The following is a 23,511-nucleotide window of genomic DNA, read 5'->3' on the forward strand; positions in this document are numbered from 1 at the left end:
TTCATTGAAAAATATTTTTATATTTGAAATTGGAGGTTGTTTACCTCTAGTATGTTCCGATTGAAAGCAACTCAGTTGCATCCCAAGAAAATGTCTCCCTTAAGGATAGGGCACCTGGCCGGCTCAGTTGGTGGGTGTAGCATGCAACTCTTGATCTCAGGGTTGTGAATTTGAGCCCCACGTGTGGAGAGTGCTTAAAAATAAAATCCTTAAGAAAATAAAGAGAAAGAAGGAGATACGAACACTTTTAAGACCTTTTTTGCACAGTGAATAAACCCAGTATTAACATTTTGGAAAGAAGTATTATCTTGTTAAGATTTTCATCAGTGGTCTTGATAAATTCTGGCCATTCTGGGTAGCCAAATGGTTATGATCATGTAGTTAGCCTTCTCAGAGCTCCAAAGTTGTCAAGAACATCACTAGTAAGTGAAAAATTAAAGAGGTAATAAACAATGAGGTAGATGTTACAGAGAGGCTTGCCTGGTTACCCAGCAAATATGAACACACAATTTTAAGTTCTTTTTTGTTACTTTTAGAAGTGGGGAAGCAGATACTCCTCTTGTCTTCAGGAATAAAATGGATTCTTCTACTAAATGTAATTCAAGTAGATTCAGCTTATGTTGAGAATGATTATTTAAACTGCTTAGCATCCATAGATACAGCAGATACTGATGGATTATTTCACTGAATTAATTTAAATAGAATGTGAGAGATTATGTTGGCAGCGTTAAGAGATTACTACTCTGTCGCTGTGCAGCCCAAGTCCATCTTTGAGCGTTTGAGGAGGCTGCACGCTGACACAGAAGAAAGGATTGACTTCAGAAGGTATTACTGTGTTCCTGTGTGACACAGGCAGGGCTCACTTCAAAACATGAATCCCAATGGGCCATCAGTGGGGGAAAAAAAAAACCACTCGCCCATCCTGGAGAGCCCTTCTAGAAATATTCTGGTTCCTTAATGCAAAGACTTTTTTTTTTTTCCCCAACTAAGAACATGATAAAAAGACCTGTATTGAAATCTGTTTTCCTTTCCAGTGAGGAACTATTTCTGAAGTATTGCATTCAGATGCTTAGGGGACCTTTACATTTTTTTCCTACAGAAGAGCCCCTATTCTACAATTACATTCTGGTCACTCTGGGAAAGTTTTTTTCTCTTGGTTCCTAGGAACAAAGGGATTGGCTATGTGAGATGAGGAGAGGGGAAATCCTAAGTGCCACTACAGGATGCTAGCATTTTCTAATGGAGGGGAAGGCAGGGGGGGAAAGAACTAAATTTGCTAATCTAACTGAATATCCTTGACAGCAGTCCTTGAAAGCAATCCCACAGAGATGCACATTTCTCCTGTGTTGGAAAAGATTCTGCAACCATCTTCATAAATCCTAAATTACACTTAACTCTAACCCTGCCTACTTAAAAATTTCTCCTTGATCATGAAGTAAATCCTTTGGGCTGCTTTAGTTCTCACTGTCCTTTAGTTTTAAGTTAACTAGTTACCACACTTTGCCTTCATTGACCCACCATCTCTTAAGTAGAATGTGCCCATCTCCTTATGTAATGGACTTACAGAAGTTTGGCTATGTTGTATTTCTTTTCTTTTTTTTTTTTTTAAGATTTTATTTATTTATTTGTCAGAGAGAGAGAAAGAGAGCACAAGCAGGGAGAGCGGCAGGCAGAGGGAGAAGCAGGCTCCCGGCAGCCCAGTGCTGGACTCGATCCCAGGACTCTAGGGTCAGGACTGAGCTGAAGATGGATGTTTAACTGACTGAGCCACTCAGGTGTCCCTGCTATCTTGTATTTTTAATTTAAGGATCTAGAATTAAGTAGGTTGCCTTGTTTTTTGTTGTTGTTTTGTTTTGTTTTAATTCTTTGGTGGACACTCTTCCCAATAAGTTCGTTTAAGCATCTGTTTCTAAGAGCAAAGTGAACTTGAAAGTACTCCTGTTTGTACATATGAGTTTAATAAATTAGGCTAAGCTATAGCATGTTTGCCTACTGTGGTCTGAAATGACAAGTCAGGCAGGCTTTGTGAGGGAGCCATGGGATTCATATTTTTCATGAGTCTGAGATCATGTTCATCTCCAACCAGAAAGGGAGAAAGCATTAGTCAGGAATACATGAATAAAGCAGATTCTGTATGAGCTGCATGTGTATATTCATAATTGGCTTTCAAAACAGTCAGTTCTCGGAATACTCATTGCAAAACCAACTCTGTATTTTAAAATGCATTTCAAACCCAAGCAGAAGTAAGTGCTGTGTTCTGCCATGTTCCGGCTTGGATCTGTTCACCTAAGAAAGCAAAAGAGGTGTGGGGTTGCTGTTTCACAGGGACTCCATTCTAATCCCTTCATTAGCTCCATGATTTTCTGTTACATACATTTATTTCCCTTAATCAGAAAGGAAAAGAGAAAATAGACAATGTAACCTTTTGCCAGAGATAGTTTATCACCCCATCTTCGTGGCTTTTACTCCCTTGTCAAATATATTTCTATGTGGGACAGAGATCAAGAGAGCAGAAAATAATGTAGGCAAAGTCAATATCCCTAGGAACCTTTATTTTCTGTTAGAAATTTTTTATTGACTTTTCCAGGTTCAGGACACTTCCTTTATTCTCTGTATTGTGGTGATACAACCGGAAATACCTGTCAAACAACTGAAGAACCTCAACACTGTCCCCAGCAGCAAGCTGCTGTACCACCGGCTGGACCTCCTGGGCCAACCTAGTGCTTGCCTTCACTTCAAACAGCTGGCCACTCTAGGTAAAGCTTCTGCTCTTTCCAGCGTCCTTCGTGGGCTGACTCATAGCCCCTCACTGTAAATATCCGTTTGAATTAAAAAACCAACCTGAACCACACAAAAACCCAGATACTGAATGGCAGCAGTGCCGGGCGGAGGCTACAGATGTGGAAACGATGGGAGGCCTTGCCGTGGATCTGGTTCTCCAGCAGATAACAAGACGAGGGGTTTGGGTGTTGATTTCTTCAGAATGGGCTCTAAGGAGAAACAGGGGAAGAAGGGAGGGAAATAGGATAACCAAGGAGAAAGCAAGCAAGAGCCTGATCTTAGGTGAAGTTCCAGCCTCATCCTGTTCCTGTATGGGGGTTTTGGAGTGTAAATGACACTGCAGAGGTTGCCCAGGCTCGAGAGAGGGAGCCGGACTTTCATATCCCTTTGTATCTTTCAGCTCTCTGCTAACGCTAGGCAGAGAGGTTTTAGGAGTATGACCCAGTATGACCCATTAGAGGCAAGCACAGAGAGACGGAGATAAAGGAATACAGGGCTAGGGGGTAAAAGGTGGAGAAATAGTAAAGGGGGTCCGAGGGTAGCATTCCGATATAACATATCTGTGTCTACCACAGGTCCCTGTCTTCAAAAAGGGCTTAGGAAATAGACAAATAATTCAAAGGAAGGGAAAGGGAGTCGACATGTGTAGGTACCATGTACTTTACTTTGATCATTTGAGTTGACCTATTACAGAGGTAGTAATAGGTCAAGTAGTAGTAGCAAGGTTCCTCCCGTGCCAAGGGGCCACCTCTCTTATCGCATGCCACCACGTGCCAGGCACATCCTGGGCATTTGTGTGGTACTCCTAGTACTACAAACAGGCATTCTCTTTTTCACTGTTGAGAATCCTTCGGGTTCAAAAAACTAAGACTCATTAGACCACAGGCAAGCTGAGTAAAAGGGGCACAGGCAGGAAGAGGATCAAGGATGGCAGTCCCCAGTCCCTAGATGCCACACAGAGCCCTTGTGTTCGGGTTCCATCTTTTAAATTCCATCCTATAGAGTTTCTGTCTGGTTTTAAGATCAGGAGAGCAGGCCAGACTGAGTTGTCTCTCCTATGGCACGTTCGAGCAACATAGACAACTTGAGGAAGGCCAGAGAGGTCGGTCAGAAAAGGTAGGCTTTTACATTTTCTTTGGTTTTCATTTAGGTTTTGGGGTTTTGTCTTTTGTTTTTACACAAAAGAGCATGTGTACCCTTTAATTCATATTTTGAAGAAATACTCACTGAATAGCCAACAAGATTGGCATGATTTTCTCAAATACTGTGGGAACAAGGTCAACACAACCACTGACAAGATGAGGTCACTGTTTTTGAAATTTGAGATCGAAAAGTGCAATAATATTCCTGGATGAGAAAAAAGCTCAAGTAGATTTTTTTTTTTTCAATCTCCTTTGCACAGTCCCTTCCTGCTACACTATTCCATAATGGTAGCCGTTACTGTGGCTGTGGAGCCCTCGAAACGTGCCTAGTCCAAGTTGAGATTTACTTCAAATGTAGAATACTTAATTTTTATGTGAAGCGATGTTTTGGTAATATTGGATTTCATAAAATACACTAGGAAAATTAGTTTAACCTGTTTTTATTGAATGTGGCTCCTGGAAAATTTTATATTACACTTGAGGATTGCTTCATATTCTAGTTGGGCGGTGCTGCGTCAGAGAGGGGCTCATAAAACGTAGAGTTTATCAACTCAGAGACTTAACATGGGACGAATGGATTAATTCTAGATCACACTGACAGACCGTAGGCCAGGGTTTGACTTCACCGGACAATCCTTCCGCTATACCATCCAACTTCACCTTGGCAGTAGAACCTCCTCAGGACCCCTGAAGGGGTCATCAAGGACAGTTTAGTATCAGTTGGCAATGAAAAACGAAGCAAGATACTTAAACTATAATGGAAAGGGAATGAGAAAGAAGGGAGACGATGGCAAATAAGTGGTGTCTGTCTAAGTTCATCGACAATGGGGATTTGGAGGTGAGGTGTTCAATCTTCGTCGGAGCGCCAGCCGGAGAGCTGAAGGAGGGGCGTTGCCTGTCTCAGTGCACAAAGATGAATTTTTTAACTGTACATTGTCCAGTGCGGTTAAGTATACATGTATGAGTATAGCTTTATGTGTCTACCTCCTACACACAAAGCTTTGGGTCCTGTGTCTTGGTTCTTCTCTCCCTCGATCCAAGTCACTGCAGCGGCCTTTGCTCAAATGCCAAGTCTCTGTGGGTACAAGAAAGGCCCATTCCCAAAGTGTGTCTCCCCTGAACCTCTGGCCCTACTCCTTTGTCCCTGAAAGTTTTATGGATTGCCTTTTGACATTTATTACATTATTGTATTGCTCTCTTTTTTGTTATTTTCCTCTTTTTAAAAATTTCTATGCTCCCAACTGGTTCCTAAGCTCTTAGAGGGGGACAGTCCTCTCTGTCTGGTGCATCTTGGCCCAGAAGGCCCCGTGAGCATATGCACATGAATCCATAGCACGCTGCTAGGCAACCAAACCTTTTAAGCTTCTGGTTTTCTTCTCCTTGATAGGACTATAATACTAATCTCCCCGGCTGTCCCACATGGTATCATGAGAATTAAATCAGACATAGCATCACTACAAGCACTTTCTTCTGATAATGGCAGACTACGTAATTCTGTCCTATCCTACTGAGGAAAACTGAAAATGGATGGAAACGTGGAAAAAAAAAATCTTTCTGAAAAGTAGCAAAACTAACATGATAACTAGGAACTAGACCAAAGTCCAGGGGAATATAAGAAATGAGAGAAGAAAGACTGTATGTAAAGCCAAGTTTGCAATGCACTTATTTACCAATCCAGAAGAAAAATCTGGGAAATCAAACTGTTAAGTTAAACAGCTGGGAAATAAGCTAGTAGCTTCTTAAGGCTAGGAGGAGAGGCAGCATTCAAATCCAAGGCCCCTGCAATGTGGAGGCTAACACGTGAAAACCCTCCCTTTCACCCACCGCATACACGTCTTTTAGCAGAGATCCTAAAGAACTACCATCTTTAGGGTAGGTGTGTGATTGCAACTAAAAAAGTCCTTCATTTGGGATGCCTGTTCACCCGAGTGGTCTAAGGGACCTCACACAGGAACTAGTCATGGACTAGTTGAATATCAAAGTCCCACACTGAAGTACGGAGGCCAGCATTCCCTTGTCTCACTGAGAACAGCCTCCACCTTACCACCCTGCCTCATCCTGGGGTTTGGTGCCCAGCAGAATCAAATAACAGTCCTTTCTAGAGGAAGGACATCCCCCATCCTCTTAGGACCTTACTCTTCTGTACAAATTCCTTTTTAAGTACAATGTCCTATACGGTCAGAGATAGCCAGGCCACCAGGAACTAAGGCACTATGAGTGAGAACTATCAAAGGAGTGAAAAATGACCTGTAGATTTAAATGACGTTAGACACAGAATCGTAGACAGTGCTTTCCAAAGGCTTTCGAAACTACAGAATTGGACAGGGAGAAATTTCACAGAGATGGGGTGTTTTGTTTCATAATGTAATTCATTGTGAAGATTTATGTCTTAGATAGAGAACTGGACTTTCCTCTTAGATTGAGCCAGCAATTGAATTATATATACAGTAACTATTCTAGGCCTATAAATTTTTGTTTATGCCAAGTTTGGCTATTCCTGTCTGAGAGAATAATTTTTTTTTTATTTTTGCCTTGACTCCACCATTCCATTTTTCCTTCTTTTGAAACATCAGTACCCATATGAGTAATAGTAGTTACCACTCACAAGACATTTGTCATGCGCCAAGCACCGCCCTACGTGCTTTCCATTTCTTGACTCATTGGCTTTGCATAAAATAACTGATGTACTTCTCCCCGTAACTGTGAGTTTGGTGCCATAATTTCTGACTCTGCAGATGACAAAAGCATCACATGTATTTACAACTTTATCCAGCATCACGTGGACAGGAAACGGTGGAGCCCAGATTCAACCAGTGTGGCTCCATGGCCCTGTGCTGCCTCCTTGACCCCAAGAAGTGTGAGATAGTATATGTAGATCTAAGATATTTTAAGCACATGAGTTTATTTGTACATTTGTCTCTTTGGTTCACTCACGACTAGAAACTGCCTGAAGGGAGAGAATGAGGGTTGTTTCCTTCTTCACGCCTCCTAGCGTCAAGTCTTTCGCTTCCCTTATGGAAGACTTTAAGCCACCAAGGCTAACAGAATGGCAGAGCCTTCGTGATGCCTTTTTTTGGGCCCGAGATGAAGTCTCGGTGTTCTCAGACCTGCTTTGTTCACTTCTCTTTCAGAAAGTCCAACCGTCATGCTGTCCGCCGGCAGCTTTTCCTCTCCCTACGAACACCTCAGCCAGCCGGAGACAAAGCGCATGGTGGAGCACTACACGGCCTACCTCAGCGACAACACCCGTCTCATTGCTAACCCAGGGCTCAAAGTGAGTGCTGGCCCAGGGCCCTGCTTCTGGGGTGCCCCTCCACAGGCCTGGGAGGGGGCACTGGCGGGGAACCTTTGAAGTAGGAAGCCCAGCCCTGGGTCTGTGCCTCTCAGCTGGAGAGCCCGAAAGGCAGCGTGTGGCCCCCAGGAGGCTGGTTGGCGCTGACCCTTCTGGCGGATTAAGAAGGCCTGTGGGCCAGATGAATCTCTTTCAGGCCTCGGATGCACTAGGGGTTTTCTAGGTAGGGGGGTGTGATTCAGAGATCAATGGAACTTTCCCAACCCTGTTTTTCCCAGGGGAAAGAAGTAAAGTGCCCCCATGGTCTGTTGAGATAAACATGATGAAGTTTAAGGAGCAGAGGTGTAGCAGGGTGCGTGTGCGTGTACGTGTGCATGTGTGTGTACGTGTGTGTGTAATGCTTCACTATATAGGATCCTTCCTCTTAAACGCAGAGAGCCTCGCTAGGATGAACAACTGAGTAAATCACACATTTACTGTGTGATTCAGTAAGCTTTTGTTTTCACCAAGTTTGGCTGTATCCGTCTGCTGTGGAAAGATTTTTGAGAAGTAATTGGGCTTGGCTTCTCTGCAAGAGAGCTTTGGGAAGCCCTGCCAGCAGCCCACTCTCTTTTCATGTGCGTCTTAAAGGATCCCTGCTATGTCTTCCTTTGTTTCCCAGTTCTCTGTCAGGAATGAAGTAATGGCCACCAGCCACGTCACAGATGAATGGATGACACAGATGGAAATGAGTAGCCTGAACACATACATTGTCCGCCGTTACATAGCAACGCCCAATGGCGTCCTTAGAATTTATCCTGGTTCCCTCATGGACAAAGCATTTGATCCCACAAGGAGACAATGGTGAGTTTTAGGGGCTTCCATTATCAAAGGTTCCCCCAAATCCTGGAGAGACATGATAAGTACATACAATAAAGCAACTTCAGGCAGACACAGTAAAGCAGATGCTTTCATGGCAGTGAAAACATATTTTGAGTCTTATTTTTTTTTAAGGCAGTATTAACAACAGCTTTGTGGGTTTCCTCTGTTGACAACGTTTTTATCTCTTCATTGAAATTTTGAGACTGAAATGTTTTGTTACTTGGCCATTTCAATTCCTAGCATTTTTGTGAGTCCTGCCTTGCGTGCAGTTTGCCCGTAGTGGGGATATTTAATGTCCCTGCACATGATGATGGCATCAAGTTACAGCCCTTCTATGACCTATGAAGAGTAAACAAGTATAAATCCTTTTTTTTTTTTTCTTTTTACCTCTGTGCATTATTTTTACTCAGATTTTCAAAAACAAAAGCTAGTCAGGGGGTCTAGAACGAGGGCAACTTGGGCATTAAAACAGGATTTCTGGTCTCATGCTGCTTAGTAACTGAGTCACTTGTGAGTTGGCTATCATTTGTACTGTCCGTACCAGTCCAGGGGGCAGTTTCATGGGCCAAATTCTATTTGTTTCTACTTCATTTATTGATTTCTTTTTATATCAGGCTCTAAAACATCTATACTATAGATCTTATGAAGCTCAAATGTATAGTGAGTTGAGCGTCTCTTACAGAAGAATTTCAGATTTTCTTGACCTCCTGTCCTGCTACAGTCAGAGAGAAGAGATTGGAATCCTTTTGAGTTCTAATGTAATGTAGGCGCAATTCATGATAAATGCTTTTTAGAGTTAAAGGTTCACTTCTCTTTGACATTTACAGAGGAGTTTTTCATACCCTAAAACAACGTGACTTTCTCTTGTCTCCGTCAGGTATCTCCATGCAGTAGCTAATCCAGGTTTGATTTCTCTGACTGGCCCTTACTTAGATGTTGGAGGAGCTGGCTATGTGGTAACCATCAGTCACACAATCCATTCATCCAGGTAATAATTTCTTAGTCCTTTTTTAAGCATATCAAGGATATTTTGAGAATTTGGAAGTCCAGTAGACACCCAAGGATGAATGACATGACCTTTGATGGGAGGCAGTCTGGAGTCTGAATATCTTCTCTAGCTGTGTCGTTTTGGATTCCCTGAGCTTCCTCCCGTCCTCTGTGAAATGGGGATAATATCTACCTCACAAGGTTATCATGTGGTTGAGTAAATGAAAAGCTCTTGGCCTTCTTCTCATGAAGAAGAAAAGAGATGTTAGATTCAGTAGGGCAGTTGTAGAAATACCACTCTTCACCAGTTGAGGAAAGCCCAAAAAGATCCTGACAGTTACTACCAGAGAGCATTTTCCTAAGCAGAGAGCCTGTTCAGTGAAGAAAAAAACAGTATCGATTTTCCAGTGTTATTACCTCTTTTATTTTGGTCTAACTTTTTAGAATATCAGAGTTTGTAGTTATCGTCACTGTCCTTATACTGTCTCTTGAAAACTAAAAAGGCATTTTGCAAATTGATTTTCCAAGAATGCTATTAAATGTCAGTATCACTGTAAATATATTTTGGGTACTTTATATTGCAGGCCTTGGAGGTTTCAGTATTTAAGCAACAAATGGCAGTGAAACGTTGGGTAGAAAGACAAGTCACATTTGTTGTTTTAGTGCCTTCATTATACAAAGAGGTGTTTCTCTCTGGCAACCAAGAAAGCCCATATTTTGGCTGGGACCCGTAATGATGCCTTAAAACTTACAGGAGACAGATTTTTTCTTGCTTAACTTTATGCTGTTCACTGGTGCTCATTATATATCAAATGATTGACATTCAGGAGAATTCTTCTAATGCAAGTTCATTGGGGGCAAGAACTGGGAAGCAGTACTGTGTCGGAATTTCAATATCATGACCTGTGTCTCCCTGGAAAGCAGGGGCCTGCCGCCAGCCAAATAGTGATTGCTTTGCAGGGCCTGGGATCTGTACGGCTCTGTCACATATAAACAAGTAAATACTCATTTAGAACAGAACTTCGCAGTGTTCTCATTAACAGACCATCTGTCAGGCATGCATCTCCTATTGTCTGCGTAGTGAGACTTGACATCTCTCCCATGTAGTCTCATCGGTTGGGAAGAAGTAAACAAAGGTGGTTTCTTTGAGGAGAAGGTAGCCACCTTGGTCTTTGATGACAATGACAGTGGGCCAGTCCTGGGCTTCTGATCTTGGGGGTGCGGGGGGGCACAAAGAGAATGGCTGCCTGTGTGTCTTACTTGGTATTGGCTCTGTCACGCTGTGCCACCTGGCACTCGTTAGCGAGTGCTATTATCTTTTCCTTCCATATGGTACTTCTCGTGGGGCAGGGGGCGGTGGGGGGGCGGGGACATGGGGAGAGCGTGGCCACAGGGAGGTGTGCCGATTTTAACACACTTTACATTTGTGTACATGTTGTTGTTAAAATTGGAATAGGTGGGAGAAGCTTCATTTAGCTGATTTATAAATATTTCTGGTGTCAGCCCAAAAGAAGCATGATGGCGATAAGGGATTTCAAGTTAGAAAAACCTTCCCTTCCCTTCCCTTCCCTTCCCTTCCCTTCCCTTCCCATGTGGCTGCTTTCTTCAGTGTGCTTCACCTATACAGCTGTTTGACTTGAACAAGAATGAGAATCAGCCGCTGCAGTCCCGGATTCTGTCCACCAGTTGCTGAGACTGTGTTCCGGGAATAAGATCTGCTCTTGCCTTGATCAGTATGCAGTCCCATGGACTCGATCATTTGAACATTTGGCTCAGAGCTGAGCGTGATTTTATTATTGAGAGCTGTGGTTTTTTGCTCAGCAGAGTTTAGAATGCAAGTCAGCCTCCCCTTCTGTTTGTCAACCAGAGCAGCTGTGGCTTTAATGGATGCATTGCTAGACGGCCTGTGCAGAGGTGCTTTTCTCAAGCACCTCCCAGTGATTTTGGTCTCATGCACCAACCTGAGAACCTGACCTCCTCCTAAGATGGGTTCCTACTCTGAAAAAGTATATTTGCCATTTGCTGCTTCTGTGACTGTGAATGAGTTTCATTTTGCCTTGGTTCCCTCACCCTTGAAGGAAGGATATTAGGGCCTGTCTCAAATGATTAGGGATTATGTTACATAATACACATGAAGCTCTTAGAGGGATGCCTGGCACATGGTAAGGGTTTGATAAATGTTAAATACCTGTATTATGACTATGTTCCATGAGTTCTCAAAGCCTCATTGATGAAACAAGGTGACGATGCCTGTGTTGAACTGATAAAATAATGAGAATTACAGATGATGCCTGTGCAGTGTTTAGCACTGTGCTTGACAGTGTCGAGTCCCAAATAAGTGACAGTGACTTTTAAGATCATGCTATTTCTGCTTTAAACCTCTAGCATTTTAATAGGTCAGAAAAGAGAACTTAAGCTAGTGTTCAGCAGGTTACGAAGCCCTCTCATTCAGCTTTGGTTTTCAGAAGTGATCGCTGATACCTTGGGGAGGGGCTTTTCTAACGCAGCATTCACTTATCCTAGTTAACTGCCTTGGGATTCCTCCATGAGAATTATTAATAGCCTGAGAATCTAGGTGTGCATTGTGTGGAGAACGTTAATGCTAACAGAGATGATGAAGTACAATCCGTGATTAAGGGACTGGTCAGATGAGTCTTGGGCAGCGAAAATCTCATAGAAGTGCTGCAAACAGCGAGGTCCTTTGTACCTTGAAATGTAGGCTTGGTTTGATTTTTCTGTGGTATTCTTTATGAGTTGCTATGGTAACTGTACATTTTCAAAATGCAGGTAAAAATATGAACGCTAGGCTTATATGGGGAATACGCAAGCTTTTCCTTCAGCGTTTTGAGCACATTGGAGCAGATGGCAGTTACACAGGGGAAGTTTAGAAACAAAATTAACTTGTCCCAGAAAAACCTGAGTTGCATTTTTCACCAAGTCCACTCTCGTATTGTAGGAAGAGCCAGAACTGGTGTCTCGATCGTAAGTAAAAGGTGATCAATCTTGTTTAAGTCTTTCAGCCATTCTAAGCCTGATTTTCCCCTTACAAAATGGGAACTCCAATTCCTTCCTGACATTGTCACAGGAAATTGAACAGGTCACGTAAAATGGCTTGGAAACTCCTAAATGTCCTTCATCTTTAAGGAAGCAATAGACCATACTGGTTAGGAGCGTAAGCTCTGAAGTTGAAGACCCTGAGCTTACATTCTTGTTTCCACTAGTTAGTCACTGTGTGACTTTGGCCAAATACTTAACGTGTCCAAGCTTCAGTGTTCTGGAAATGATAATGCCTCATAAAGTTTTTGTGAGAAGCAATTGAAATGATGTATTCAGATGCCCACCAGAGCACCTATAAATTGTGAACACTCGGTAAATATTATCATAATGGCGCCCGCTGTTTAGACGCCTCACTCTTTCCTGGACAAGTAAGGACTGATACTTCAGTAAAACATTATTTGCTACAAAACACAAATCCCATGTAGGGTAACCAAGTCTTGGATTTCTGCTGTGGTAGAGTTTAAGTGGCTTCAGTAACAACAGAAAGCTTTTTTTTTTTTTTTTTTTTAAATGTTCAGTTAGCCAGCATATAATAGTGATGTAGTGTTCATCAATTCATTAGTTGCATAGAACACCCAGTGCTCATCACATCCCATGCCCTCCTTAATGCCCATCACCCAGTTATCCCATCCCCCTATGCCCTTCCCTCCAGCAACCCTCAGTTTGTTTCCCCAAGTCCAGAGTCTCTCCTGGTTGTCTCCCTCTCTGATTTCTTCCCATTGAGTTTTCCCTCCCTTCCCCTCCACGCTATTTCTTCTGTTCCACATATGAGTGAAACCATATGATAATTGTCTTTCCCTGCTTGGAATATTACTCGGCCATCAGAAGGGATGAATACCTACCACTTGCAAGGACAGGGATGAAACTAGACGGGATTATGCTAAGTGAACTAAATCAAGCAGAACAATAGAAAGCTCTTATTGAGGAAATAACCATTCAGAGATAATCCCACAACGTGGTCCTCATTCATCTCCTGCCAAACAATTTTGACAGCAAAGCTCTGGCAGAAATTTCCCTGTAGGTCAAGGTCCCTTCTAGTGGTTTTCAGGGGTTTTTTGTTGGGGGTTAGGGGGTGGGGAGTGAAGGTTGGGAATGATGTAAGTTAGTGTCAATGTTGACAGTAACTAGAAGGAGGAGACAGTTGTCTACATAACGAAGCTAATTTCAGTCCCAAGTTTTGATTTTCCAAAGGATTATTTTCCTTTGGGAAGTTTCTTCTGAGCATCCCAATTACTATTTTTAAGATTTTTGTCTATAAGAGCCCCATTTTTCTGTCGGTACTTTGTAAGAAATCAGGCAGGTGGATGATAGTAATGATGGGCCCCTGTAATGTCCCACGTTGGGTAAATCCTACACATTCCTAGCCACAAAGGTCCGGGAGCTCACTGGCCAAATAACCCAAACCTTTCCAAATGCCTGTGATCGTAGATTAGAAGGAACCAAGGTTCCAGGTGAGAAGCGCATGCTTCTGATGCAGCTAGCTTTTCTCTGGAAGAATAGTAAGTTGACTCTCTGTCTGGGTCTGAGCTTTAAGCCCTGGTTGGTTTTCTTTAGAGTAACTTCTTTTTACTAGGTATTTTGGATAGGTTAGGTAGCTTGCTAAAGCCCGGTAAACACACTGGTTCATTTAAGATCGATGACAGCCTTGTGAGATAGATACTACTCTCCCCATTTTCACATCAGAAAACTGGGTCTTGGGGAGGTTACATACCCTCCCAGGAGCTACACACATGGAAACCAAAAGGAGCCGGGATTTGACCCCAGATCTGCTTGATTCCTCAGCGAAAAGGTTAGCGAGCACCATGTGGTACTACCCAACTTTATCCTCTTTGGTGCTTGTCTTTCTGAAGGTAGCATTTTAGATTGGAGAAGAAACTGGCCTGTGAACCAGGTGAGTTTCATTCTAGAATCAGAGCTGTGTTTTGAGTAGAGCCAACCTTAGCGTCTAGAAAGAAGATGAGACCTAGTTCTTCACAGAGTTTTGTATGAGGTTACACTAGTCAGTTAACCTGTATGAGATCCCAGTGTCCTTACCAATAAAATGAGGGCAATCATTAAAGGGATCACTCAGGCTCCTTGTTGTCTGGAGGTCCCTTGTTGGGAGGAACCAGAGTAGTCCTGTGTCCAGTCTCCTGCTGATGCCTCTTCCTGCCACTCCCATAGTCTTGTTGAAGAATAGTCCAGCCACTGAACATGTAGAGTCAGGGTTAGTCCACAGCTGCCCATGTTTTGGGCTGGTCTTACTAGAAAATTCTACCTTTAACCTTAAGTTTTTCTCTCAGCAAATCTCCATATTGTGCTAAGTCAGTCATTTAGTTGGTCATTTCTATAGGGGTGAAAAATGTGGAGGAACAGTAGGCATGTATTTCTAATACCATACAGTGTCCTTACGATCGAACATAACTTTTACCTTTAACTAAGACGTGCCTCTTGTTCTCACTGTTTTTCACGTGAAGTACTCAGCTATCTTCCGGGCATACTGTGGCTGTGATGGGCATCGACTTCACACTTAGATACTTCTACAAGGTTCTTATGGACTTACTACCGGTGTGTAACCAAGATGGTGGCAACAAAATACGGTAAGCCCTTCAGGGACACCATTTTCCTGTCAAGCTGCAAAATACAAAGAAAATGATGTCCAATATCTCTAGTTGAATGGCAACCACATTGTCATGGTCAAGACCAGAAATTCAGTCCATGGCCTGGGTGTTCAATTACGAAGGTTTTTGTTCTTTTATTTTCCTAAGATGCCTGGCGTTTATGATCGAGACAAACACACTTGTCTCATAATAAGGAGAATGACTGTGGCACAGAATTCTCTGAAAGCTCTTATTTCTCTCTGAGTCAATAATTAGAGGTTTCCCAGATCTTGGGTGCGAGAAAGCCCAGAGGGTACTTTTGATGTTAACTTAGTTACTATGCCAAAGTCTTTATGGGAATTTCAGGCACTGGGACTGTTCCCTTTTACATTTCCCCACATAGAGGCTCATGGAACTAAAAAAGTCTTCACCTCCCGATTTCAAAAGAACGTGTCTGATCAAAGCCAGGGTATTTCCTGGATTTAATGCAGGCCACTTTTTAAAACAGCGTTCTTCACTCTCGTGGCCGCTGCTTCATATCACTGCTAAATATCATTGGCCCTTCATAGGGAAATGCGGGGTCCATCGCACAGTGTTACGACCCTTGCTGGGTAAAATAGAGCAGCACGTAGTCTTGATTAGAGCACTTCTGGCTTTGCTTATTTCGTGTTTCCATCAAATATATCTTTGTATGTCCCTGAAGGTTGTATTTTACATATATTTATCATCAAAAGAAGAAATTGTATGGCTTACTTAAATTTTTTGCCTATAAATGCCCAAGGACACATCCTTCAGAGTCTCCGTCCTCTGAAGGAGGAATAAACTAGCCACTTACATACCCTTGCAAAAGATTTTTTAGTCCATCTGCCTCAGACTAAGTGGACACATTCTGTAAGAGCTAAGTGGGTAGCCTCAGAGTCAAGTGTAACTTTGTTACCATCAGCAGTATACGGGATAATCTGTCAGCTCAAGAATAATGTGTCCATTGGGGCGCCTGGGTGGTTCAGTCCCTGAAGTGTCTGACTCTTGATCTCAGCTCAGGTCTTGATCTCAGAGTCATGAGTTCAAGCCCCACTCTGGGCTCCACACCCTGCGTGGAGCCCATTAAAAAAAGTAATAATAATAATAACGTATCTGTCTACCTTCCTGCAGCCGATCTTCAGTGAATTCGTTTCAGTGACTTTTTACTGAGATAAATGCAGTTTGTTTCGGGATTAGCAAGATAAATGCTGAGAGGGTCGAAAGTGTGTGTTCCTGAGGGATGTCCCTTGTTCTCGGCACAGGTGCTTCATAATGGAGGACCGGGGTTATCTGGTGGCACATCCAACCCTCATTGATCCCAAAGGACACGCCCCTGTGGAACAACAGCATATTACCCACAAGGTACTTGTTGCAAAGCCTAGAGCTCCATGCTCCCACAGCCTGTGGTGCGTTAATTACATGGCTTGTGTCTTCTGTCTGCTTGACCTTGCTAGGAGCCCTTGGTAGCAAACGACATCCTGAACCACCCCAACTTTGTAAAAAAAAACCTGTGCAACAGCTTCAGTGACAGAACAGTCCAGAGGTTTTATAAATTCAACACGAGCCTTGTGGTAAGTTGATCCCTTGCGTTCTCACATCCCATCCCACCGCGGAATAGGAAACGGAGTCCTGGTTAGTATCCGAATAGGACTTCTGGCTGTTGCATTGCCTGAGAATTACTGAACGATAGGACTGGACCTCAGTCCAGCTCTCCAGGTCGACCAGTACGGGGTATAAAGCCCAGAGTGGGGAAGTGAATATTTTAAGGTCTCACACTCGGTGTTTTGTTTTGGTTTTGTTTGTTTAAAGACTCACGCATCCGAAACGCTTTGAAATGTCTGCTGCACTCTGTTCCCACACTCTTGTGTAAATATGTGTGGCTCCATGTGTTCCCTCTTCCTGTCTTCTCGAGATCCTGCAGCCTCCCTAAATTCCTAAGGCCAAATTAGGTCATTTCTTGGTCATCTACCCAGTTAGATGGGAACTCTCATGTAGATCATCTAAAAATAACTTCGTTTTTGTAGTTTAGAGCACTCTTAAGTATTTGATTTGAGATCACTGCGGACTTACCTAGGTATGGTTAAAGATCTTAAGAATATTCTTACTACTTCGCAGATAATCTTAACTGGGAAAGAACTAAAATGGGTAATGACAGAACCAACATTCAAAAAGTTATTCACAAGAAGGACGCTCCTTATTTAGAATATTTATATCATTAAATGTGTAATTAAAAATTTTAAAGATGCATTGGGTTGTTTGAAAATCCTTCTCTCAAAAAAGCAGTTTCAAAAACAATTGGGGAATAGGAGAGTTTAAAAAATGAACAGGGCGCCTGGGTGGCTCAGTGGGTTAAAGCCTCTGCCTTCAGGTTGGGTCATGATCTCGGGGTCCTGGGATCGAGCCCCACATCCAGCTCTCTGCTCGGCTGGGGGCTTGCTTCCTCCTCTCTCTCTGCCTGCCTCCCTGCCTACTTGTGGTCTCTGTCTGTGACAAATGAATAAATAAAATCTTTAAAAAAAAAAAATGAACAGGTCAGTGAGATAGTGCTATCAGAGTAAAGGAACTCATGATGACTATGTTTAGACTTCATCCCATTCTAAGGAACACGCTCCTTAAAGGAGATGTTGACACACTTGAGTGCAATGAGAAGGGAGCTGCCAGGTAAGTAGTGGTTCTAAGAAAGTCTGATTTCCTCTGTGTGTCTTCTACCATTGGTGCAGTGACTTCCTGAGCCTGCAGCAGACAAAGCCAGGCTACTCTGGGAGAAATCGTTCAGAAATGCAAAATTTTAGTGGAAGATGAATTAGAGTAATTTCTTAACAGCTCAAGTTATTCCAAAATGGAACTGGGGCCTTTCTGGCTAGTGGAGCTAACAGGATGATAGGCCTGTATGATTGCTGATATAGTAGGGGCGGGCGTCTTCCAGGCAGGGGAAAATTCATCTAGACCTCTAAGAATCTATTTGGTGCCACAATTCTCCAAGTTCAGCTTTGCCTCACCGTGCACGTAGAAGGGATAACTGGAGTGGAAATGAGCATGGGATCACATAGTTGGCCTGCTACATTTGATACACATGCAGAAAAGGAGGGCCATACTCAGCCTCACAGTACTGCTCTAGAATCTTTGGTTTTCTGTATGGTAGACCGATTGGGCATGTCGGGGAGCAATCACATTTTTCTTGTCATAGAATGAAGAAATGGATGCTTGTTTTAGTTATTTAACTATTCTGTTTAAATATTATTTCATATCCTGGAGCCAGGAAACTGGACTGTTAATGAGTCTGGTTTTTAAATTTTATTGTTCTAGAAGAACAGAGGTTTGTTATCCAAGGTGGAGCAGGAATGCACGTTTTCTGGTGGATTAGGTTTGCCCTTGAAATCATTTTAAACTATTCCTTACCCAAAAGTTATCTTTCATTTTTTCTTGCACTTACTTTCACGTTACGATACATTGTAATGTGTTTTTAAAAAAAGATTACAACACAGCTATAAAAATTGTATCTGTAGAAGCATAGATAAAAGAATATATACACAACTGTTAAATGGGAATTGGGAATGATCTCTGGTATTAAGGAAAAATTGTATTTTTCCAACTTTTAGCAGTAACTCTCTATTACTTTTGTAGTCAGAAATGAAGTTTTATTGTAAGCTATTTTCAGCAGGTGGTCGAAGGGTTGTTTTCACCACGGCAGGGCTGAATCTTTGCATTGTTGTCTGTCACTTCTGACAACCTCCATTGTCTCCAGGGAGATTTGACAAACCTCGTGCATGGCAGCCACTGTTCGAAGTACAGACTGGCAAGGATCCCAGGAACCAATGCGTTCGTTGGCATCGTCAATGAAACGTGCGACTCCCTCGCCTTCTGTGCTTGTAGCATGGTGGATCGGCTCTGTCTCAACTGTCACCGGTAAAAATGCAGTGGGGCTCTCTTTACTCGGCTGTTGACTATCTGAACCAATGTCGGGCGTTTCGTCGAGGCATCTGCCAAATAAACAGTGCAGGGGTGTATCCCGGAGAAGAAGAAGGTCCTGGCTATGGAGGTGTTTCCCGCTCTGCGATTTGCCAAAGAGTCGTGGATTGAGGCCAATTATGTGTTTAAACCTTTGGTCCTAACTTCCCTTTAACTGTCCCTTTTGACGAGCTCACAGTGTCTTCTGTTTTCATTCTTCTGTACAGTATAAAGTTTGTCATTGACCCTTTGCATAGTGATTTTCTTTTTGCCTTTCAGAATGGAACAAAATGAATGTGAATGTCCCTGTGAGTGCCCTCTAGAGGTCAATGAGTGCACCGGCAACCTCACCAATGCAGAGAACCGGTAAAATGCACATATTGCATAAATACGTGTTTTATATCTATCTATCTATCTATATATCATACACACACATGTATAATACATGCACATGGGAGCCTCCTTTATAGATGTGTTCTGGGTTGTGGTATAAGAAGATGATTCATTCTAATGACTTAACTGTTCACTGAGTCAGAGTTCAGGTCTTAAAACGAAGTCCTCTTTCAGGTTACATTTAAACGCTGTGAAAACGTTTAAAATTATATGCAGTCCATACAAAAAACTGCCAGACTGTTACCAGCATTCACATGCGACAGATATGTTATGTACATTGAGTCACTTTGTTTTCAAATTAACCTTGTGATGGATCTGTAGGTACCTTTCATACACACATATGCGCTTATATCTAATTTAGCATTCTTTATCTTAGTGACAGATCTTATGGCCACAGTTAAATAAATTGGGATAAATCCCTTCTCTAGAGCTTAAATGAAGGAATCCTGCGTGTACTGATACACAGTTGTATGTTTAAGTGTAGAAAAAATGTCTAAAGGGACCCTCATTAAACTGTTAATAGCGATGACCTCAGAAAAGAAAGATGTAGAGTGGTAAGTCAGGGAGATAACTTTCACTTCTGATTATACACATTCCTATTTTGTGGGATTTTTATGACTTTATATGTGTGTATATATATGTATTTGTGTATATATATATGTGTGTGTATATTTGTATATATGTGTATATTTGTGTATATATATGTGTGTATGTATATAAAAAATTATATATTACATATGTATATTAAAATTATTTCTGTTGTACATAAAGATGAACAAATGGATGCTCAGAGTGGTTAAGTGATTGGCCCACGGTTCCATCCAGTTAAGTGGCCAGGATTCAAGCCCGGATCTGTCTGACGCTATCCAGGGCCAGAGACATGATGAGTTTGGAATGTGAGCACTGTTGGTCCTAACCTGCAGACTTGCCCCTGCCTAGAAATCCAAGCTGCGAGGTCCACCAGGAGCCAGTGACGTACACAGCTCTTGACCCTGGCCTGCAGGATGCCCTTCACCAGTGTGTCAACAGCAGGTGCAGCCAGAGGATGGAGAGTGGGTAAGCCTTGCCTGGTGCTTGCTTCTACATCAGCACAGTCGCTGCAGGAGTAGAACCGAGGAGGGAGTGGTGACCGGCAGCCTCACTGAGCTTTTCTTAAAGGTGTACTAGTTTTTCAGACCCAGAAGTGATTCCTGTAAGCCTTGTATCCAGCAGACTTAATGTTGTCCAGTGTCCACTTGTTGTAGCTGTGTGGCATTTGTACTGTATGTCAGTCACATCATCCGTGGATGGGAAAGTTATTCTTGAAATGAAAGGAATGAGAGGGGACATGGCCCGAAGGAGCAAGGGCCAAGGGGCAGGTATGTGACACATAATAGCTCATTGAGTCTGCCGTCTTACAAAGCAGATAGGCTTCATGGTAGCTTTGAGAACCAGAAACGATGTGTCCCTCCCCTCTAGGATGTTTGGGACTAGCCATCCTGGGGATAGCTCCCAAGGGTGGGAGCCGGCTGATTTGTTTCTTGCCACTGCAAGTTGCCATTTGATGAAACAGTCTGTGGGTAGAAGGGGCAGCCAGTTCTACTTTCAGTGCATGTTTTAGCAGAGGAATTGTCGGGCATCAGAGATGAATTTGGGATGTCCGGCAGTAACTCAAAATCAGTTAAATTGGAGAAACACTGCATACATTCTCTCAGAAAATCATAATTCACTTCACATATGAATAGTTCTAAGAAATTGGCAGTAAGAAAGCTGTTTAACTTAATCAGTATTTCCCCAGTTTATATGACCATTTTTCCTTCCTTCCTTTTTTTTTTTCTTTTGAATGACCCGACGCTTGGGGTCAGGCCAAAGTCTAACAAACCTTGGGGCCATTTGGTCTTTTAAGATGATTTGGGATAATCCTGCACTGATCTGTGATGTGTGGATTTTGTGGAATGATCCACAGGGAGAACAGTTTTACGTCTCTCATTTCCTAGCTGTTGAGAGACATAAAACAGCTGTCCCCTGGCAGACTGTTGGTATTCTTCTTTTATAAAGACAGGAAACTAAAGCTCAAGGACTTAAAGCATAGTAAGTAATGGTGCTCTGGAGAGCTGTCTAATGGCCAGGTTCATATGCTGTCCTCTGCCCGGCTCTGCTTCCTGGGACACTCAATGTTATCTCTCTGGCAGGGACTGCTTTGGTGTGCTGGACTGTGAGTGGTGCATGGTGGACAGCGATGGAAAGACCCACCTGGACAAATCCTACTGTGCGCCCCAGAAAGAATGCTTTGGGGGAATCGTGGGAGCCAAGAGTCCTTATGTGGATGACATGGGAGCGATAGGTATGTTGGGAACCTGGAATATTTTGATTCTTGAATCTATATATATATATATATATATATATATTTTATTTTTGCCTCTACACTAGAACAAAACTCTTAAAATGATCCTCTACCCTATTTTCCTGTTTTCTTTGCCAGTAGTTTTTAGTTACAAAACCAAGGCAGATAATTACCTTCAAAGTTGGCTAGATGTTCTGTGCAGAGTAAGCAGCCATGTTTCCTGCCAAATTTTACAAGCCTGGAATTCATTCCCATGAAGCTTATTCTGAGAAACGTCAGGCCTGATTTCTGTGTGGCTGAGCTGTGGAGTTCGAATGTGAGTCCCAGCTGTCAGAAGAACAGGGCCAGCGGTGGGTGGAATGGCCACTACATGTCAGTCTCCTGCTGCAGCCTTCCCTCGCGACGTTTGCAGAGCAGAAGTCTGTGGCTCCAGATCAGCACTTCAGGTGTTGGGGCCAACAGAAACCGGAGCTATCTAATGTGGTCTGGGTGGATTAGGATGGGGGATGGGGGCCCTGTGGAAAGGAACATGTCTGGGACCAGACCCCAAGACCTCAAAAATACCACCTGCCTAAGATTTTCTTAGTGTTTTTCTGGAGCTAGCACGAGTGTCTTCTGGAGCTAAAGCTTACCTGGCAGGTGAGCTACTTAAACCTTTATTTGTGTTTTTAACATCTCCCCACATTAACCTGTCTGTAGGAGAAGAGCTCCTCCTAGGTGAGGAAGGGTCCTGAGCTCACACATTACCCCTGCACCAGATGAGGACACAGTCGAAGTGACCTTGTTCTAAGACATCCCTTTATGTACCTACCTGCAGACTGGTGCTTGGGGGTGCAAATAGTGTTTTAAAGGGAAACCATGAGCTTTGAAATGTGATTCTTTTTAGGGGTCGTGTGTCAGATCCATTGCCATCAAGGACACCCGGTACCATAAATCTATGCTAAGAGGCTCACATTGGCCTCAGCTCTGTACTGCATGACATGTCTTCCAAGAGCTGCCCACACCGTGGGGAGCTAGGCTCTTGGCCCTGGGTAGCCCACGTTTAAGTGATTCTCATCGCCTCACTGGTTTCAGTAGTCCTTGCCAGGGGTGCACTTGCTGGGCCAAGCAACCAACGTTTAAGTTAAGAACCAGAGATTAAAGGAAGCCCCTGCTCCCAAGTTCTGGTGGGTTCTCTTTGATGCTTCCCGAACTTAGAGCAGCTGCCCTTGTCTCCACCAAACCCGGCCCCTCTCTGTTCCTTCCCATCTTATCCCCGTCCTTACTGCCTGCCACACTTGGGAAGCCGTTACGAGGGACATCTGTTTGTTTAAACAAAGGTGACGAGGTGGTGACACTGAACATGATCAAAAGTGCCCCCGTGGGTCCTGTGGCTGGAGGCATCATGGGCTGCATCATGGTCCTGGTCCTGGCTGTGTACGCCTACCGCCATCAGATTCATCGCCGGAGTCACCAGCACATGTCTCCCCTGGCTGCCCAAGGTGAGCTCCAAGTGAATCCAAAGCTCCAGGAGGCAGCAGCCTCGCTCGTGTCCTTCCAAGACTGGAAGGACGGCAGCCAATCGAGGAAGCCGCTGAGCGCTTAGGAGAACGGCACTGCGTTTTCCGCTCCCAAGGAAAAGATTCACCCGTCCCCAAAGCCTCCTTTCCTCCTTTAGCCCGTGGCTCACTCTTCAATGTCTAGACCCTTTGAGTTTCATCTGGATTCCCCAGAAAATCCCTAGCTGTTCTCTCCTCTTCCGCAGCATTAGCCTACCGCAGCCGGCCTCTGGAATTAGCCAGTCCCGGGAGCTGGGATGCCGCGTGGGAAGTTTGGTTCTTCCCTCGTCTCCAATGCGTGGTCTCTGCTGTTCAGACAGGTGGAGCAAAATGACCCAGGCCACGACTGGCAGGGTCGTGAATCTGTTCTTTTGCCGCTATTATTACATACCGTGAATGAGCATATGTAAGGCCATCATCTCATCTCTCAGATGGCATAAGTAATGGAAGTCAGATACAAAATGAATAATCTGCGGTCATGGTTTCCTTACCAGTAGTTAAATGTGGTGTCTGTGCTCATTTGCGAGGACAAAACCATTGAATGGCCATCCCCGGCCTCCCTAACAGCCTCCAGAGACGGGTTAAGCTG

General features: G+C 43.4%; 1 protein-coding gene across 1 annotated transcript in view; it reads left to right on the forward strand.

Annotated features, from left to right (window-relative positions):
- The window catches only part of CACHD1 (cache domain containing 1), a 200,322-nt gene that overhangs the window by 166,607 nt on the left and 10,204 nt on the right, over positions 1-23,511 (forward strand). The window contains exons 13-24 of the mRNA XM_032844869.1: positions 2,588-2,756; positions 7,055-7,197; positions 7,877-8,058; positions 8,954-9,064; positions 14,577-14,699; positions 15,983-16,082; positions 16,175-16,291; positions 18,466-18,626; positions 18,948-19,034; positions 20,001-20,117; positions 21,233-21,384; positions 22,704-22,865. Coding sequence (XP_032700760.1) covers positions 2,588-2,756; positions 7,055-7,197; positions 7,877-8,058; positions 8,954-9,064; positions 14,577-14,699; positions 15,983-16,082; positions 16,175-16,291; positions 18,466-18,626; positions 18,948-19,034; positions 20,001-20,117; positions 21,233-21,384; positions 22,704-22,865 — 1,624 coding nt within the window. The remainder of the gene's footprint in view (positions 1-2,587; positions 2,757-7,054; positions 7,198-7,876; positions 8,059-8,953; positions 9,065-14,576; positions 14,700-15,982; positions 16,083-16,174; positions 16,292-18,465; positions 18,627-18,947; positions 19,035-20,000; positions 20,118-21,232; positions 21,385-22,703; positions 22,866-23,511) is intronic.

Source organism: Lontra canadensis, unplaced genomic scaffold (genome assembly GCF_010015895.1).
Source record: "Lontra canadensis isolate GAN:19392208 unplaced genomic scaffold, GSC_riverotter_1.0 scaffold158, whole genome shotgun sequence".
Taxonomy (NCBI): Eukaryota; Metazoa; Chordata; class Mammalia; order Carnivora; family Mustelidae; genus Lontra; species Lontra canadensis.